This window comes from Salvelinus alpinus, chromosome 11, assembly GCF_045679555.1.
Source record: "Salvelinus alpinus chromosome 11, SLU_Salpinus.1, whole genome shotgun sequence".
Lineage (NCBI taxonomy): Eukaryota > Metazoa > Chordata > Actinopteri > Salmoniformes > Salmonidae > Salvelinus > Salvelinus alpinus.
Window position 1 is genome coordinate 5,566,792 of NC_092096.1, and position 16,531 is coordinate 5,583,322.

Genomic DNA, 16,531 nt, shown 5'->3' on the forward strand with positions numbered 1-16,531 from the left:
GAGGGTCAGGGTTGAGGGTTGAGGGTCAGGGTTGAGGGTTGAGGGTCAGGGTTGAGGGTCAGGGTTGAGGGTTGAGAGTTGAGGGTCAGGGTTGAGGGTCAGGGTTGAGGGTTGAGGGTCAGGGTTGAGGGTTGAGGGTCAGGGTTGAGGGTTAAGGGTTGAGGGTTAAGGGTTGAGGGTTGAGGGTTAAGGGTTGAGGGTTGAGTGTCAGGGTTGAGTGTTAGGTTTGAGGGTTGAGGGTCAGGGTTGAGGGTCAGGGTTGAGGGTTGAGGGTTGAGGGTCAGGGTTGAGGGTTGAGGGTCAGGGTTGAGGGTTGAGGGTCAGGGTTGAGTGTTAGGGTTGAGAATTGAGTGTGAAAAACACAAAACATCTTGGCAGCAGAGAGAAAATGTTGCCGTTTTAAAGCTAAATACGTTTTAAAGCTAAATCCTGTGACCCACCTGGACCCACAAGTGGGTCCCAACCCCCAGTTTGGGAAGCACTGTAGTACTTCCTGTAGCAGATTGGTGGGTGGAGTAGTAGAGTACAGTGTTACGGCCCCTCCCTGCTCTGTCTACTGTGTTTACTTCCTGTAGCAGATTGGTGGGTGGAGTAGTAGAGTACAGTGTTACGGCCCCTCCCTGCTCTGTCTACTGTGTTTACTTCCTGTAGCAGATTGGTGGGTGGAGTAGTAGAGTACAGTGTTACGGCCCCTCCCTGCTCTGTCTACTGTGTTTACTTCCTGTAGCAGATTGGTGGGGGGAGTAGTAGAGTACAGTGTTATGGCCCCTCCCTGCTCTGTCTGCTGTGTTTACTTCCTGTAGCAGATTGGTGGGCGGAGTAGTAGAGTACAGTGTTACGGCCTCTCCCTGCTCTGTCTACTGTGTTTACTTCCTGTAGCAGATTGGTGGGCGGAGTAGTAGAGTACAGTGTTACGGCCCCTCCCTGCTCTGTCTGCTGTGTTTACTTCCTGTAGCAGATTGGTGGGCGGAGTAGTAGAGTACAGTGTTACGGCCCCTCCCTGCTCTGTCTACTGTGTTTACTTCCTGTAGCAGATTGGTGGGCGGAGTAGTAGAGTACAGTGTTACGGCCCCTCCCTGCTCTGTCTACTGTGTTTACTTCCTGCAGCAGATTGGTGGGTGGAGTAGTAGAGTACAGTGTTACGGCCCCTCCCTGCTCTGTCTACTGTGTTTACTTCCTGCAGCAGATTGGTGGGTGGAGTAGTAGAGTACAGTGTTACGGCCCCTCCCTGCTCTGTCTGCTGGGTTTACTTCCTGCAGCAGATTGGTGGGTGGAGTAGTAGAGTACAGTGTTACGGCCCCTCCCTGCTCTGTCTACTGTGTTTACTTCCTGTAGCAGATTGGTGGGTGGTGTAACAGAGTACAGTCGTTACGATCCCTCCCTGCTCTGTCTACTGTGTTTACTTCCTGTAGCAGATTGATGGATGGAGTAGTAGAGTACAGTGTTACGGACCAATCACTGCTCAGTCGACTGGTTTACTGACTGTAGCAGATTAATGAATTTAGTAGTAAATTACAATGTTACGAAACCTACCTGCTAAGAACTACTGTGAATACTACCTGTAGCAGATTGGTGAATGAAGTAGAAGACGTACAGTAGTTACGACCCCAACCTGATCTATCTACTGTGTTAACTTACTATAACAGATCAGCGAATAGAGTACTCACGAGTACAGTGTAACAGCCACTACATAAAACTGAACAAACCGTATAAACAGTCCCGTAGCAGATTGGTGCACAGAGCAGCAGAGCACGGAAGTTACAATCACCTCACTAAACAAACTAGTGAGAACAGCCTACCTGTAGCAGATATGGTTCTCGAAGTCAGTAGAGTACAGCGTCACAACCCCTACCTGCTCTGTCTAATGTGAGAACTTCATATCAGGCACATTAATAGCCCAACATAGAAACACATAACAGTAGAAATGGCCCCACCCTACACTGTCTACTGTGTTTACTTCCTGTAGCCGACTAACGAGCGGAGTAGCAGAATACAGTGTTACAGAAAATCACTGCTCTGTCTACTGTGTTTACTTCCTGTAGCAGATTGGTGGGTGGAGTAGTAGAGTACAGTGTTACGGCCCCTCCCTGCTCTGTCTACTGTGTTTACTTCCTGTAGCAGATTGGTGGGTGGAGTAGTAGAGTACAGTGTTACGGCCCCTCCCTGCTGGGTTTACTTCCTGTAGCAGATTGGTGGGCGGAGTAGGAGAGGTGGGCGGAGCTGGGAGGGTGGTCAGTGCTGATAGGGTACACCTGTGACAGCTCAGCTGTGGCATGAAGCCACTGTTTCCCCGTTCAGCGAGAGATTCCTCTCTCTGTAAATAGCTTTGGTTGTTTCGTTGTTGCGTTGGCAGTTGACACCTAATTTACTGACCGTCAGGCCTCATCTGATTATTGTTGTGATGGTTTATTTATGGAATACATTCATTGTGTTATTCCTTCATTCAGTGTGTGGTTTCCCATTGTTAGTTACAATCTTGAGGCAGGTTGTAACAACAGTACAGTAGAGCAGCAGTTACCTGTCTGTCATTCCTCTCCGAGTGACCCACGACCTTATAATCCCCCTGCAGAGAGGGGGGGGGAGTCAGACACACCAATCACAACACAATTAGAAAGCTCACAGTGTATTACAGTTTGCGTTATCAAGATCAACATTATCACGAGGTTAACAGTAACATTACCACAAATACTGTATGTGCAGCTGGAAGGACAGGAACTGTCACTTACATCATGGAGAGGGAAGGCAGAATCATAGACACCTTTAGCTATTAATGTGGCGATGCCTGAGAGAGAAAGAGGGAGAGGTGTCGGTTACTCAATGTATCAACAAACTCATCTAATATTAGTGAGAGATGCTTCAGTGATCTGTATCAGCTTTCCCATTCAGAGAGGGGAGAAGTGGTGGGGTGGGGGCAGGAGAGGAGAGGAGAGGAGAGGAGAGGAGAGGAGAGGAGAAGAGAGGAGAGGAGAGAAGTGGTGGGGTGGGGGCAAGAGAAGAGAGGAGGAGAGGAGAGGGCAGGAGAAGAGAGGAGAGGAGAGAAGTGGTGGGGTGGGGGCAAGAGAAGAGAGGAGGAGAGGAGAGGGCAGGAGAAGAGAGGAGAGGAGAGAAGTGGTGGGGTGGGGGCAAGAGAGGAGAGGAGGAGAGGAGAGGGCAGGAGAAGAGAGGAGAGGAGAGAAGTGGTGGGGTGGGGGCAAGAGAGGAGAGGAGGAGAGGAGAGGGCAGGAGAAGAGAGGAGAGGAGAGAAGTGGTGGGGTGGGGGCAAGAGAGGAAAGGAGGAGAGGAGAGGGCAGGAGAAGAGAGGAGAGGAGAGAAGTGGTGGGGTGGGGGCAAGAGAGGAGAGGAGGAGAGGAGAGGGCAGGAGAAGAGAGGAGAGGAGAGAAGTGGTCTGGTGGGGGCAAGAGAGGAGAGGAGAGGAGAGGAGAGGAGAGGAGAGGAGAGGGCATGAGATGAGAGGAGAGGGCATGAGATGAGAGGAGAGGGCAGGAGATGAGAGGAGAGGGCAGGAGAGGACAGGACAGGAATGAGCTCAGTGGGAACAGCTTTAACTAATTGATTCATTACCTCATGAACTAATTAACAAGACCTCTATGAAGCCAGAAACATCACAGTGATTAGCTTCACCAACGAGCCAATCACAGCACAGCTACAGGGACCACAACTCCCATATGCCTCTGCTTCAATCTCAGCCTGACCCCACAACCCACCTCAGGAGAGGAGAGGATGATAATGGGAACTGAGAAGAGAGGGGGAGCGAGAGAGAGAGAAATAGAGAAAGAAAGAGAGGACTATAAAGGGAACTGGGAAGAGAGGGGGAGAGAGAGAGGACGATAAAGGGAACTGGGAAGAGAGGGGGAGAGGGAGAGACGACGATAAAGGTAACTGGGAAGAGAGGGGGAGAGAGAGAGGACAATAAAGGGAACTGGGGAGAGAGAGGACGATAAAGGGAACTGGGAAGAGGGGGAAAGGGAGAGAGGACGATAAAGGGAACTGGGAAGAGGGAAGAGAGGGGGGAGAGAGAGAGATAGAAAGAGAGGACAATAAAGGGAACTGGGAAGAGAGGGGGAGAGAGAGGACGATAAAGGGAACTGGGAAGAGGGAAGAGAGGGGGGAGAGAGAGAGATAGAAAGAGAGGACAATAAAGGGAACTGGGAAGAGAGGGGGAGAGAGAGAGGACGATAAAGGGAACTGGGTAGAGAGGGGGGAGAGAGAGAGAAAGAGAGAAAGGACAATAAAGGGAACTGGGAAGAGAGGGGGAGAGAGAGAGGCTCAGGCGAAGAGAGAGAGAAAGACAGAGGGTGTTTCCTAATATGTATAATACCATGCATAAAATGGTCCATTTGAGAAGCACTCCGTGCTCACGTTCCTGCATTACCCTTACCTTTTACCAATACAGACGAAACAAGATGCTGTATGTAGTTAACCTTTTACTTTATAAGCTGGCGTGAATCCTATTCATCTAGCTAGCATCTAGTTTTACATGAAGAACAGAACCTCAAACTAGGAGGAGGAAGAGGGTAGTGTGTTATTTATTAGACAGGGGAGGAGTGTGTTATTTATTAGACAGGGGAGGGTAGTGTGTTATTTATTAGACAGGGGAGGGTAGTGTGTTATTTATTAGACAGGGGAGGGTAGTGTGTTATTTATTAGACAGGGGAGGGTAGTGTGTTATTTATTAGACAGGGGAGGGTAGTGTGTTATTTATTAGACAGGGGAGGGTAGTGTGTTATTTATTAGACAGGGGAGGGTAGTGTGTTATTTATTAGACAGGGGAGGGTCGTGTGTTATTAGACAGGGGAGGGTAGTGTGTTATTTATTAGACAGGGGAGGGTAGTGTGTTATTTATTAGACAGGGGAGGGTAGTGTGTTATTTATTAGACAGGGGAGGGTAGTGTGTTATTTATTAGACAGGGGAGGGTAGTGTGTTATTTATTAGACAGGGGAGGGTAGTGTGTTATTTATTAGACAGGGGAGGGTAGTGTGTTATTTATTAGACAGGGGAGGGTAGTGTGTTATTAGACAGGGGAGGGTAGTGTGTTATTAGACAGGGGAGGGTAGTGTGTTATTAGACAGGGGAGGGTAGCGTGTTATTTATTAGACAGGGGAGGGCAGCGTGTTATTGATTAGACAGGGGAGGGCAGCGTGTTATTAGACAGGGGAGGGTAGTGTGTTATTAGACAGGGGAGGGTAGTGTGTTATTTATTAGACAGGGGAGGGTAGTGTGTTATTAGACAGGGGAGGGTAGTGTGTTATTAGACAGGGGAGGGTAGCGTGTTATTTATTAGACAGGGGAGGGCAGCGTGTTATTGATTAGACAGGGGAGGGCAGCGTGTTATTGATTAGACAGGGGAGGGCAGCGTGTTATTGATTAGACAGGGGAGGGTAGCGTGTTATTAGACAGGGGAGGGTAGTGTGTTATTAGACAGGGGAGGGTAGTGTGTTATTAGACAGGGGAGGGTAGTGTGTTATTAGACAGGGGAGGGTAGTGTGTTATTAGACAGGGGAGGGTAGTGTGTTATTTATTAGACAGGGGAGGGCAGCGTGTTATTGATTAGACAGGGGAGGGCAGCGTGTTATTGATTAGACAGGGGAGGGTAGCGTGTTATTAGACAGGGGAGGGTAGCGTGTTATTAGACAGGGGAGGGTAGTGTGTTATTTATTAGACAGGGGAGGGTAGTGTGTTATCTATTAGACAGGGGAGGGTAGTGTGTTATTTATTAGACAGGGGAGGGTAGTGTGTTATTAATTAGACAGGGGAGGGTAGTGTGTTATTAATTAGACAGGGGAGGGTAGTGTGTTATTAATTAGACAGGGGAGGGTAGTGTGTTATTAATTAGACAGGGGAGGGTAGTGTGTTATTAGACAGGGGAGGGTAGTGTGTTATTAGACAGGGGAGGGTAGTGTGTTATTTATTAGACAGGGGAGGGTAGTGTGTTATTTATTAGACAGGGGAGGGTAGTGTGTTATTTATTAGACAGGGGAGGGTAGTGTGTTATTTATTAGACAGGGGAGGGTAGTGTGTTATTTATTAGACAGGGGAGGGTAGTGTGTTATTTATTAGACAGGGGAGGGTAGTGTGTTATTTATTAGACAGGGGAGGGTAGTGTGTTATTAGACAGGGGAGGGTAGTGTGTTATTTATTAGACAGGGGAGGGTAGTGTGTTATTAATTAGACAGGGGAGGGTAGTGTGTTATTAATTAGACAGGGGAGGGTAGTGTGTTATTAATTAGACAGGGGAGGGTAGTGTGTTATTAATTAGACAGGGGAGGGTAGTGTGTTATTTATTAGACAGGGGAGGGTAGTGTGTTATTTATTAGACAGGGGAGGGTAGTGTGTTATTTATTAGACAGGGGAGGGTAGTGTGTTATTAATTAGACAGGGGAGGGTAGTGTGTTATTAATTAGACAGGGGAGGGTAGTGTGTTATTAATTAGACAGGGGAGGGTAGTGTGTTATTAATTAGACAGGGGAGGGTAGTGTGTTATTTATTAGACAGGGGAGGGTAGTGTGTTATTTATTAGACAGGGGAGGGTAGTGTGTTATTTATTAGACAGGTTAGGGTAGTGTGTTATCAATTAGACAGGGGAGGGTAGTGTGTTATTAATTAGACAGGGGAGGGTAGTGTGTTATTAATTATACAGGGGAGGGTAGTGTGTTATTTATTAGACAGGGGAGGGCAGTGTGTTATTTATTAGACAGGGGAGGGTAGTGTGTTATTTATTAGACAGGGGAGGGTAGTGTGTTATTTATTAGACAGGGGAGGGTAGTGTGTTATTTATTAGACAGGGGAGGGTAGTGTGTTATTTATTAGACAGGGGATGGTAGTGTGTTATTTATTAGACAGGGGATGGTAGTGTGTTATTAATTAGACAGGGGAGGGTAGTGTGTTATTAATTAGACAGGGGAGGGTAGTGTGTTATTTATTAGACAGGGGAGGGTAGTGTGTTATTTATTAGACAGGGCAGGGTAGTGTGTTTTTTATTAGACAGGGGAGGGTAGTGTGTTATTTATTAGACAGGGCAGGGTAGCGTGTTATTTATTAGACAGGGCAGGGTAGTGTGTTATTTATTAGACAGGGGAGGGTAGTGTGTTATTTATTAGACAGGGGAGGGTAGTATGTTATTAATTAGACAGGGCAGGGTAGTGTGTTTTTTATTAGACAGGGGAGGGTAGTGTGTTATTTATTAGACAGGGCAGGGTAGCGTGTTATTTATTAGACAGGGGAGGGTAGTGTGTTATTAATTAGACAGGGGAGGGTAGTGTGTTATTAATTAGACAGGGGATGGTAGTGTGTTATTAATTAGACAGGGGAGGGTAGTGTGTTATTAATTAGACAGGGGAGGGTAGTGTGTTATTTATTAGACAGGGGAGGGTAGTGTGTTATTTATTAGACAGGGGAGGGTAGTGTGTTATTTATTAGACAGGGGAGGGTAGCGTGTTATTTATTAGACAGGGGAGGGTAGTGTGTTATTAGACAGGGGAGGGTAGCGTGTTATTAGACAGGGGAGGGTAGTGTGTTATTTATTAGACAGGGGAGGGTAGTGTGTTATTTATTAGACAGGGGAGGGTAGCGTGTTATTTATTAGACAGGGGAGGGTAGCGTGTTATTAGACAGGGGAGGGTAGTGTGTTATTTATTAGACAGGGGAGGGTAGTGTGTTATTTATTAGACAGGGGAGGGTAGTGTGTTATTTATTAGACAGGGGAGGGTAGTGTGTTATTAGACAGGGGAGGGTAGTGTGTTATTAATTAGACAGGGGACGGTAGTGTGTTATTTATTAGACAGGGGAGGGTAGTGTGTTATTTATTAGACAGGGGAGGGTAGTGTGTTATTTATTAGACAGGGGAGGGTAGTGTGTTATTAGACAGGGGAGGGTAGCGTGTTATTAGACAGGGGAGGGTAGTGTGTTATTTGACAGGGGAGGGTAGTGTGTTATTAATTAGACAGGGGAGGGTAGTGTGTTATTTATTAGACAGGGGAGGGTAGTGTGTTATTTGACAGGGGAGGGTAGTGTGTTATTAATTAGACAGGGGAGGGTAGTGTGTTATTTATTAGACAGGGGAGGGTAGTGTGTTATTTATTAGACAGGGGAGGGTAGCGTGTTATTTATTAGACAGGGGATGGTAGTGTGTTATTTATTAGACAGGGGAGGGTAGCGTGTTATTTATTAGACAGGGGAGGGTAGCGTGTTATTTATTAGACAGGGGAGGGTAGCGTGTTATTTATTAGACAGGGGAGGGTAGTGTGTTATTTATTAGACAGGGGAGGGTAGTGTGTTATTAGACAGGGGAGGGTAGTGTGTTATTAGACAGGGGAGGGTAGTGTGTTATTAGACAGGGGAGGGTAGTGTGTTATTAATTAGACAGGGGATGGTAGTGTGTTATTTATTAGACAGGGGAGGGTAGTGTGTTATTTATTAAACAGGGGAGGGTAGTGTGTTATTTATTAGACAGTAGTGTGTTATTTATTAGACAGGGGAGGGTAGTGTGTTATTTATTAGACAGTAGTGTGTTATTTATTAGACAGGGGAGGGTAGTGTGTTATTTATTAGACAGGGGAGGGTAGTGTGTTATTTATTAGACAGGGGAGGGCAGTGTGTTATTTATTGGACAGGGGAGGGTAGCGTGTTATTTATTAGACAGGGGAGGGTAGTGTGTTATTTATTAGACAGGGGAGGGTAGTGTGTTATTTATTAGACAGTAGTGTGTTATTTATTAGACAGGGGAGGGTAGTGTGTTATTTATTAGACAGGGGAGGGTAGTGTGTTATTAAACAGGGGAGGGTAGCGTGTTATTTATTAAACAGGGGAGGGTAGTGTGTTATTTATTAGACAGGGGAGGGTAGTGTGTTATTAATTAGACAGGGGAGGGTAGTGTGTTATTTATTAGACAGGGGAGGGTAGTGTGTTATTTATTAGACAGGGGAGGGTAGTGTGTTATTTATTAGACAGGGGAGGGTAGTGTGTTATTTATTAGACAGGGGAGGGTAGTGTGTTATTAGACAGGGGAGGGTAGTGTGTTATTTATTAGACAGGGGAGGGTAGTGTGTTATTAATTAGACAGGGGAGGGTAGTGTGTTATTAATTAGACAGGGGAGGGTAGTGTGTTATTAATTAGACAGGGGAGGGTAGTGTGTTATTTATTAGACAGGGGAGGGTAGTGTGTTATTTATTAGACAGGGGAGGGCAGTGTGTTATTTATTGGACAGGGGAGGGTAGTGTGTTATTTATTAGACAGGGGAGGGTAGTGTGTTATTAGACAGGGGAGGGTAGTGTGTTATTAGACAGGGGAGGGTAGTGTGTTATTAGACAGGGGAGGGTAGTGTGTTATTTATTAGACAGGGGAGGGTAGTGTGTTATTTATTAGACAGGGGAGGGTAGTGTGTTATTTATTAGACAGGGGAGGGCAGTGTGTTATTTATTGGACAGGGGAGGGTAGCGTGTTATTTATTAGACAGGGGAGGGTAGTGTGTTATTTATTAGACAGGGGAGGGTAGTGTGTTATTTATTAGACAGGGGAGGGTAGTGTGTTATTTATTAGACAGGGGAGGGTAGTGTGTTATTTATTAGACAGGGGAGGGTAGTGTGTTATTAGACAGGGGAGGGTAGTGTGTTATTAGACAGGGGAGGGTAGTGTGTTATTTATTAGACAGGGGAGGGTAGTGTGTTATTAGACAGGGGAGGGTAGTGTGTTATTAGACAGGGGAGGGTAGTGTGTTATTTATTAGACAGGGGAGGGTAGTGTGTTATTTATTAGACAGGGGAGGGTAGTGTGTTATTAGATTGGGGAGGGTAGTGTGTTATTAGACAGGGGAGGGTAGTGTGTTATTGATTAGACAGGGGAGGGTAGTGTGTTATTTATTAGACAGGGGAGGGTAGTGTGTTATTAGACAGGGGAGGGTAGTGTGTTATTAGACAGGGGAGGGTAGTGTGTTATTAGACAGGGGATGGTAGTGTGTTATTTATTAGACAGGGGAGGGTAGTGTGTTATTTATTAGACAGGGGAGGGCAGTGTGTTATTTATTGGACAGGGGAGGGTAGCGTGTTATTTATTAGACAGGGGAGGGTAGTGTGTTATTTATTAGACAGGGGAGGGTAGTGTGTTATTGATTAGACAGGGGAGGGTAGTGTGTTATTTATTAGACAGGGGAGGGTAGTGTGTTATTAGACAGGGGAGGGTAGTGTGTTATTAGACAGGGGATGGTAGTGTGTTATTTATTAGACAGGGGAGGGTAGTGTGTTATTTATTAGACAGGGGAGGGCAGTGTGTTATTTATTGGACAGGGGAGGGTAGCGTGTTATTTATTAGACAGGGGAGGGTAGTGTGTTATTTATTAGACAGGGGAGGGTAGTGTGTTATTTATTAGACAGGGGAGGGTAGTGTGTTATTTATTAGACAGGGGAGGGTAGTGTGTTATTTATTAGACAGGGGAGCGTAGTGTGTTATTTATTAGACAGGGGAGGGTAGTGTGTTATTTATTAGACAGGGGAGGGTAGTGTGTTATTTATTAGACAGGGGAGGGCAGTGTGTTATTAGACAGGGGAGGGCAGTGTGTTATTAGACAGGGGAGGGCAGTGTGTTATTAGACAGGGGAGGGTAGTGTGTTATTAGACAGGGGAGGGCAGTGTGTTATTAGACAGGGGAGGGTAGCGTGTTATTTATTAGACAGGGGAGGGTAGTGTGTTATTAGACAGGGGAGGGTAGTGTGTTATTAGACAGAGGAGGGTAGCGTGTTATTTATTAGACAGGGGAGGGTAGTGTGTTATTTATTAGACAGGGGAGGGTAGCGTGTTATTTATTAGACAGGGGAGGGTAGTGTGTTATTTATTAGACAGGGGAGGGTAGCGTGTTATTTATTAGACAGGGGAGGGTAGTGTGTTATTTATTAGACAGGGGAGGGTAGTGTGTTATTTATTAGACAGGGGAGGGTAGTGTGTTATTGATTAGACAGGGGAGGGTAGTGTGTTATTGATTAGACAGGGGAGGGTAGTGTGTTATTGATTAGACAGGGGAGGGTAGTGTGTTATTTATTAGACAGGGGAGGGTAGTGTGTTATTTATTAGACAGGGGAGGGTAGTGTGTTATTTATTAGACAGGGGAGGGTAGTGTGTTATTTATTAGACAGGGGAGGGTAGTGTGTTATCTATTAGACAGGGGAGGGTAGTGTGTTATTTATTAGACAGGGGAGGGTAGTGTGTTATTTATTAGACAGGGGAGGGTAGTGTGTTATTTATTAGACAGGGGAGGGTAGTGTGTTATTTATTAAACAGGGGAGGGTAGTGTGTTATTTATTAGACAGGGGAGGGTAGTGTGTTATTAATTAAACAGGGGAGGGTAGTGTGTTATTGATTAGACAGGGGAGGGTAGCGTGTTATTTATTAGACAGGGGAGGGTAGTGTGTTATTTATTAGACAGGGGAGGGTAGTGTGTTATTTATTAGACAGGGGAGGGTAGTGTGTTATTTATTAGACAGGGGAGGGTAGTGTGTTATTTATTAGACAGGGGAGGGTAGTGTGTTATTTATTAGACAGGGGAGGGTAGTGTGTTATCTATTAGACAGGGGAGGGTAGTGTGTTATTTATTAGACAGGGGAGGGTAGTGTGTTATTTATTAGACAGGGGAGGGTAGTGTGTTATTTATTAGACAGGGGAGGGTAGTGTGTTATTTATTAAACAGGGGAGGGTAGTGTGTTATTTATTAGACAGGGGAGGGTAGTGTGTTATTAATTAAACAGGGGAGGGTAGTGTGTTATTGATTAGACAGGGGAGGGTAGCGTGTTATTTATTAGACAGGGGAGGGTAGTGTGTTATTTATTAAACAGGGGAGGGTAGTGTGTTATTGATTAGACAGGGGAGGGTAGCGTGTTATTTATTAGACAGGGGAGGGTAGTGTGTTATTTATTAGACAGGGGAGGGTAGTGTGTTATTAGACAGGGGAGGGTAGTGTGTTATTTATTAGACAGGGGAGGGTAGTGTGTTATTTATTGGACAGGGGGGAGGGTAGTGTGTTATTTATTGGACAGGGGGGAGGGTAGTGTGTTATTTATTGGACAGGGGGGAGGGTAGTGTGTTATTTATTGGACAGGGGAGGGGGTAGTGTGGTCCAACTGTTTTTCATTAGTTAGAGATGTCCGCCATCATAATACCAGAGACCAACATTCACTGTTTTAAATAGAAAGCGTATCTGGTAAGAACACATTTGTACAGACTGTTGCTGTTGTATACGTGGCATGTTAAACATGGGGACTAAGATGGAAATAAGTCCCTGGCTTTATTGTGCAATCCTTTAAAACATCTTTGTACTGTGTGAATATATGGGGGTTTTAACTGACAAATCAAATCAATTAATCCGAACTGCGGCTAATTGATGAACGGAAAGAGACATCTGTTACAAAACACCCAAAAGTTGAATGACATTCAGAGATTGTTATGCCTTTAATACTGGGTAGGACTACAAGGTATGAATACTGGGTAGGACTACAAGGTATGAGTACTGGGTTGGACTACAAGGTATGAATACTGGATAGGACTACAAGGTATGAATACTGGGTAGGACTACAAGGTATGAATACTGGGTAGGACTACAAGGTATGAATACTGGGTAGGACTACAAGGTATGAATACTGGGTAGGACTACAAGGTAGGAATACTGGGTAGGACTACAAGGTAGGAATACTGGGTAGGATTACAAGGTAGGAAATACTGGGTAGGACTACAATGTAGGAATACTGGGTAGCACTACAAGGTAGGACTACAGGGTATGATTACTGGGTAGGACTACAATGTAGAAATACTGGGTAGGACTACAAGGTAGGAATACTGGGTAGGACTACAAGGTAGGGGAGATGTGTATTCTGTTTGTCAAGTCTTTAATACTGGGTAGGACTACAAGGTAGGGGGATGTGTATTATGTTTGTCCAGCCTTTAATACTGGGTAGGACTACAAGGTAGTAATACTGGGTATGACTACAAGGTAGTAATACTGGGTAGGACTACAAGGTAGGGCGGATGTGTATTCTGTTTGTCCAGCCTTTAATACTGGGTAGGACTACAAGGTAGTAATACTGGGTAGGACTACAAGGTAGTAATACTGGGTAGGACTACAAGGTAGGGGGGATGTGTATTCTGTTTGTCAAGTCTCTGTGTGCGCTACACCCTACCCTCTACCCTCTACTCCCTACACCCTACCCTCTACACCCTACACCCTACCCCCTACCCTCTACACCCTACCCCCTACACCCTACCCTCTACCCCCTACACCCTACCCTCTACCCCCTACACACACCCTACCCTCTACCCTCTACACCCTACCCTCTACACCCTACCCCCTACCCCCTACTCTCTACCCCCTACACCCTACCCTCTACACCCTACACCCTACCCTCTACACCCTACCCCCTACCCTCTACACCCTACCCTCTACCCCCTACTCTCTACCCCCTACACCCTACTCTCTACCCCCTACACCCTACCCCCTACACCCTACCCTCTACACCCTACCCTCTACACCCTACACCCTAACCCCCTACACCCTACACCCTACCCTCTACACCCTACACCCTTCACCCTACCCTCTACCCCCTACACACCCTACCCCCTACACCCTACGCCCTACCTTCTACCCCCTACACCCTACCCTCTACACCCTACACCCTACCCCCTACACCCTACCCTCTACCCTCTACCCCCTACCCTCTACACCCTACACCCTACCCCTACACACCCTACCCTTTACACCCTACACACCCTACCCTTTACACCCTACCCTCTACACCCTACCCCCTACACCCTACCCCCTACACCCTACCCTCTACACCCTACCCTCTACACCCTACACCCTAACCCCCTACACCCTACACCCTACACCCTACCCTCTACACCCTACACCCTTCACCCTACCCTCTACCCCCTACACACCCTACCCCCTACACCCTACCTTCTACCCCCTACACCCTACCCCCTACACCCTACCCTCTACACCCTACACCCTACACCCTACCCCTACACACCCTACCCTTTACACCCTACACACCCTACCCTTTACACCCTACCCTCTACACCCTACCCCCTACACCCTACCCTCTACACACCCTACCCTCTACACCCTACCCCCTACACACCCTACTCTCTACACCCTACCCCCTACACCCTACACCCTACCCCCTACCCCCTACTCTCTACCCCCTACACCCTACCCCCTACACCCTACCCCCTACCCTCTACACCCTACCCCCTACTCTCTACCCCCTACACCCTACCCTCTACACCCTACCCTCTACACCCTACCCCCTACCCTCTACACCCTACCCCCTACTCTCTACCCCCTACACCCTACTCTCTACACCCTACCCCCTACCCCCTACCCTCTACCCCCTACACCCTACCCCCTACACCCCACCCTCTACACCCTACCCTCTACACCCTACACCCTACTTTCTACCCCCTACACCCTACCCTCTACACCCTTCACCCTACCCTCTACCCCCTACACACCCTACCCCCTACACCCTACCCCCTACACCCTACACCCCACCTTCTACCCCCTACACCCTACCTCTACACCCTATACCCTACCCCCTACACCCTACCCCCTACCCTCTACCCTCTACCCCCTACCCTCTACACCCTACACCCTACCCTCTACCCCTACACACCCTACCCTTTACACCCTACACACCCTACCCTTTACACCCTACCCTCTACACCCTACCCCCTACACCCTACCCCCTACACCCTACCCTCTACACACCCTACCCTCTACACACCCTACCCTCTACACCCTACCCTCTACACCCTACCACCTACACCCTACCCTCTACACCCTACCCTCTACACCCTACCCTCTACACCCTACCCCCTAACCTCTACACCCTACACACCCTACCCTCTACACCCTACCCTCTACACCCTACCCTCTACACCCTACACCCTACTCTCTACCCCCTACACCCTACACCCTACACCCTACCCTCTACACCCTACACCCTACCCTCTACACCCTACACCCTACCCTCTACACCCTACCCTCTACACTCTACACTCTACCCCCTACACCCTACCCCCTACACCCTACCCCCTACCCTCTACCCCTACCCTCTACCCCCTACCCTCTACCCCTACCCTCTACCCCCTACCACCTACACTCTACCCCCTACACCCTACACTCTACACCCTACACACCCTACCCTCTACACACCCTACCCTCTACACCCTACACACCCTACCCTCTACACCCTACACACCCTACCCTCTACACCCTACACCCTACCCTCATCCCCTACACCCTACCCCCATCCCCTACACCCTACCCCCATCCCCTACCCTCTACACCCTACCCCCTACACCCTACCCTCTACACACCCTACCCTCTACACCCTACCCTCTACACTCTAACCTCTACACCCTACCACCTACACCCTACCCTCTACACCCTACCCTCTACACCCTACCCCCTACACACCCTACCCTCTACACCCTACCCTCTACACCCTACACCCTACTCTCTACCCCCTACACCCTACACCCTACACCCTACCCTCTACACCCTACTCTCTACCCCCTACACCCTACCCTCTACACCCTACACCCTACCCTCTACACCCTACCCTCTACACTCTACACCCTACCCCCTACACCCTACCCCCTACCCTCTACCCCCTACCCTCTACCCCTACCCTCTACCCCCTACCACCTACACTCTACCCCCTACACCCTACACTCTACACCCTACACACCCTACCCTCTACACACCCTACCCTCTACACCCTACACACCCTACCCTCTACACCCTACACACCCTACCCTCTACACCCTACACCCTACCCCCATCCCCTACCCCCTACCCCCATCCCCTACCCCCTACCCCCTACACCCTACCCCCTACACCCCACCCTCTACACCCTACCCTCTACACCCTACACCCTACCCCCCTACACCCTACACCCTACTTTCTACCCCCTACACCCTACCCTCTACACCCTTCACCCTACCCTCTACCCCCTACACACCCTACCCCCTACACCCTACCCCCTACACCCTACACCCTACCTTCTACCCCCTACCTCTACCCCCTACCCTCTACCCTCTACCCCCTATACCCTACACCCTACCCTCTACCCCTACACACCCTACCCTTTACACCCTACACACCCTACCCTTTACACCCTACCCTCTACACTCTACCCCCTACACCCTACCCCCTACACCCTACACCCTACACCCTACACCCTACCCTCTACACACCCTACCCTCTACACCCTACCCTCTACACCCTACCACCTACACCCTACACTCTACACCCTACCCTCTACACCCTACCCCCTACCCTCTACACCCTACACACCCTACCCTCTACACCCTACCCTCTACACCCTACACCCTACTCTCTACCCCCTACACCCTACACCCTACCCTCTACACCCTACACCCTACCCTCTACACCCTACCCTCTACACTCTACACCCTACCCCCTACACCCTACCCCCTACACTCTACCCCTACCCTCTACCCCCTACACCCTACCACCTACACTCTACC

The 16,531-nt window shown here is 48.2% G+C and overlaps 1 protein-coding gene across 2 annotated transcripts in view; it reads right to left on the bottom strand.

The window, feature by feature from the left end:
* The window catches only part of ano2b (anoctamin 2b), a 191,303-nt gene that overhangs the window by 135,681 nt on the left and 39,091 nt on the right, over nt 1-16,531 (bottom strand). For both annotated transcript variants that reach the window (XR_011666777.1, XM_071331598.1), the window contains 2 exons: nt 2,727-2,782; nt 2,519-2,563 (listed from right to left, as the gene is read on the bottom strand). Coding sequence is in view for 1 of the 2 variants with exons in the window: in XM_071331598.1 (XP_071187699.1) it covers nt 2,519-2,563; nt 2,727-2,782 (101 nt within the window). In the remaining variant the exon portion in view is untranslated. The remainder of the gene's footprint in view (nt 1-2,518; nt 2,564-2,726; nt 2,783-16,531) is intronic.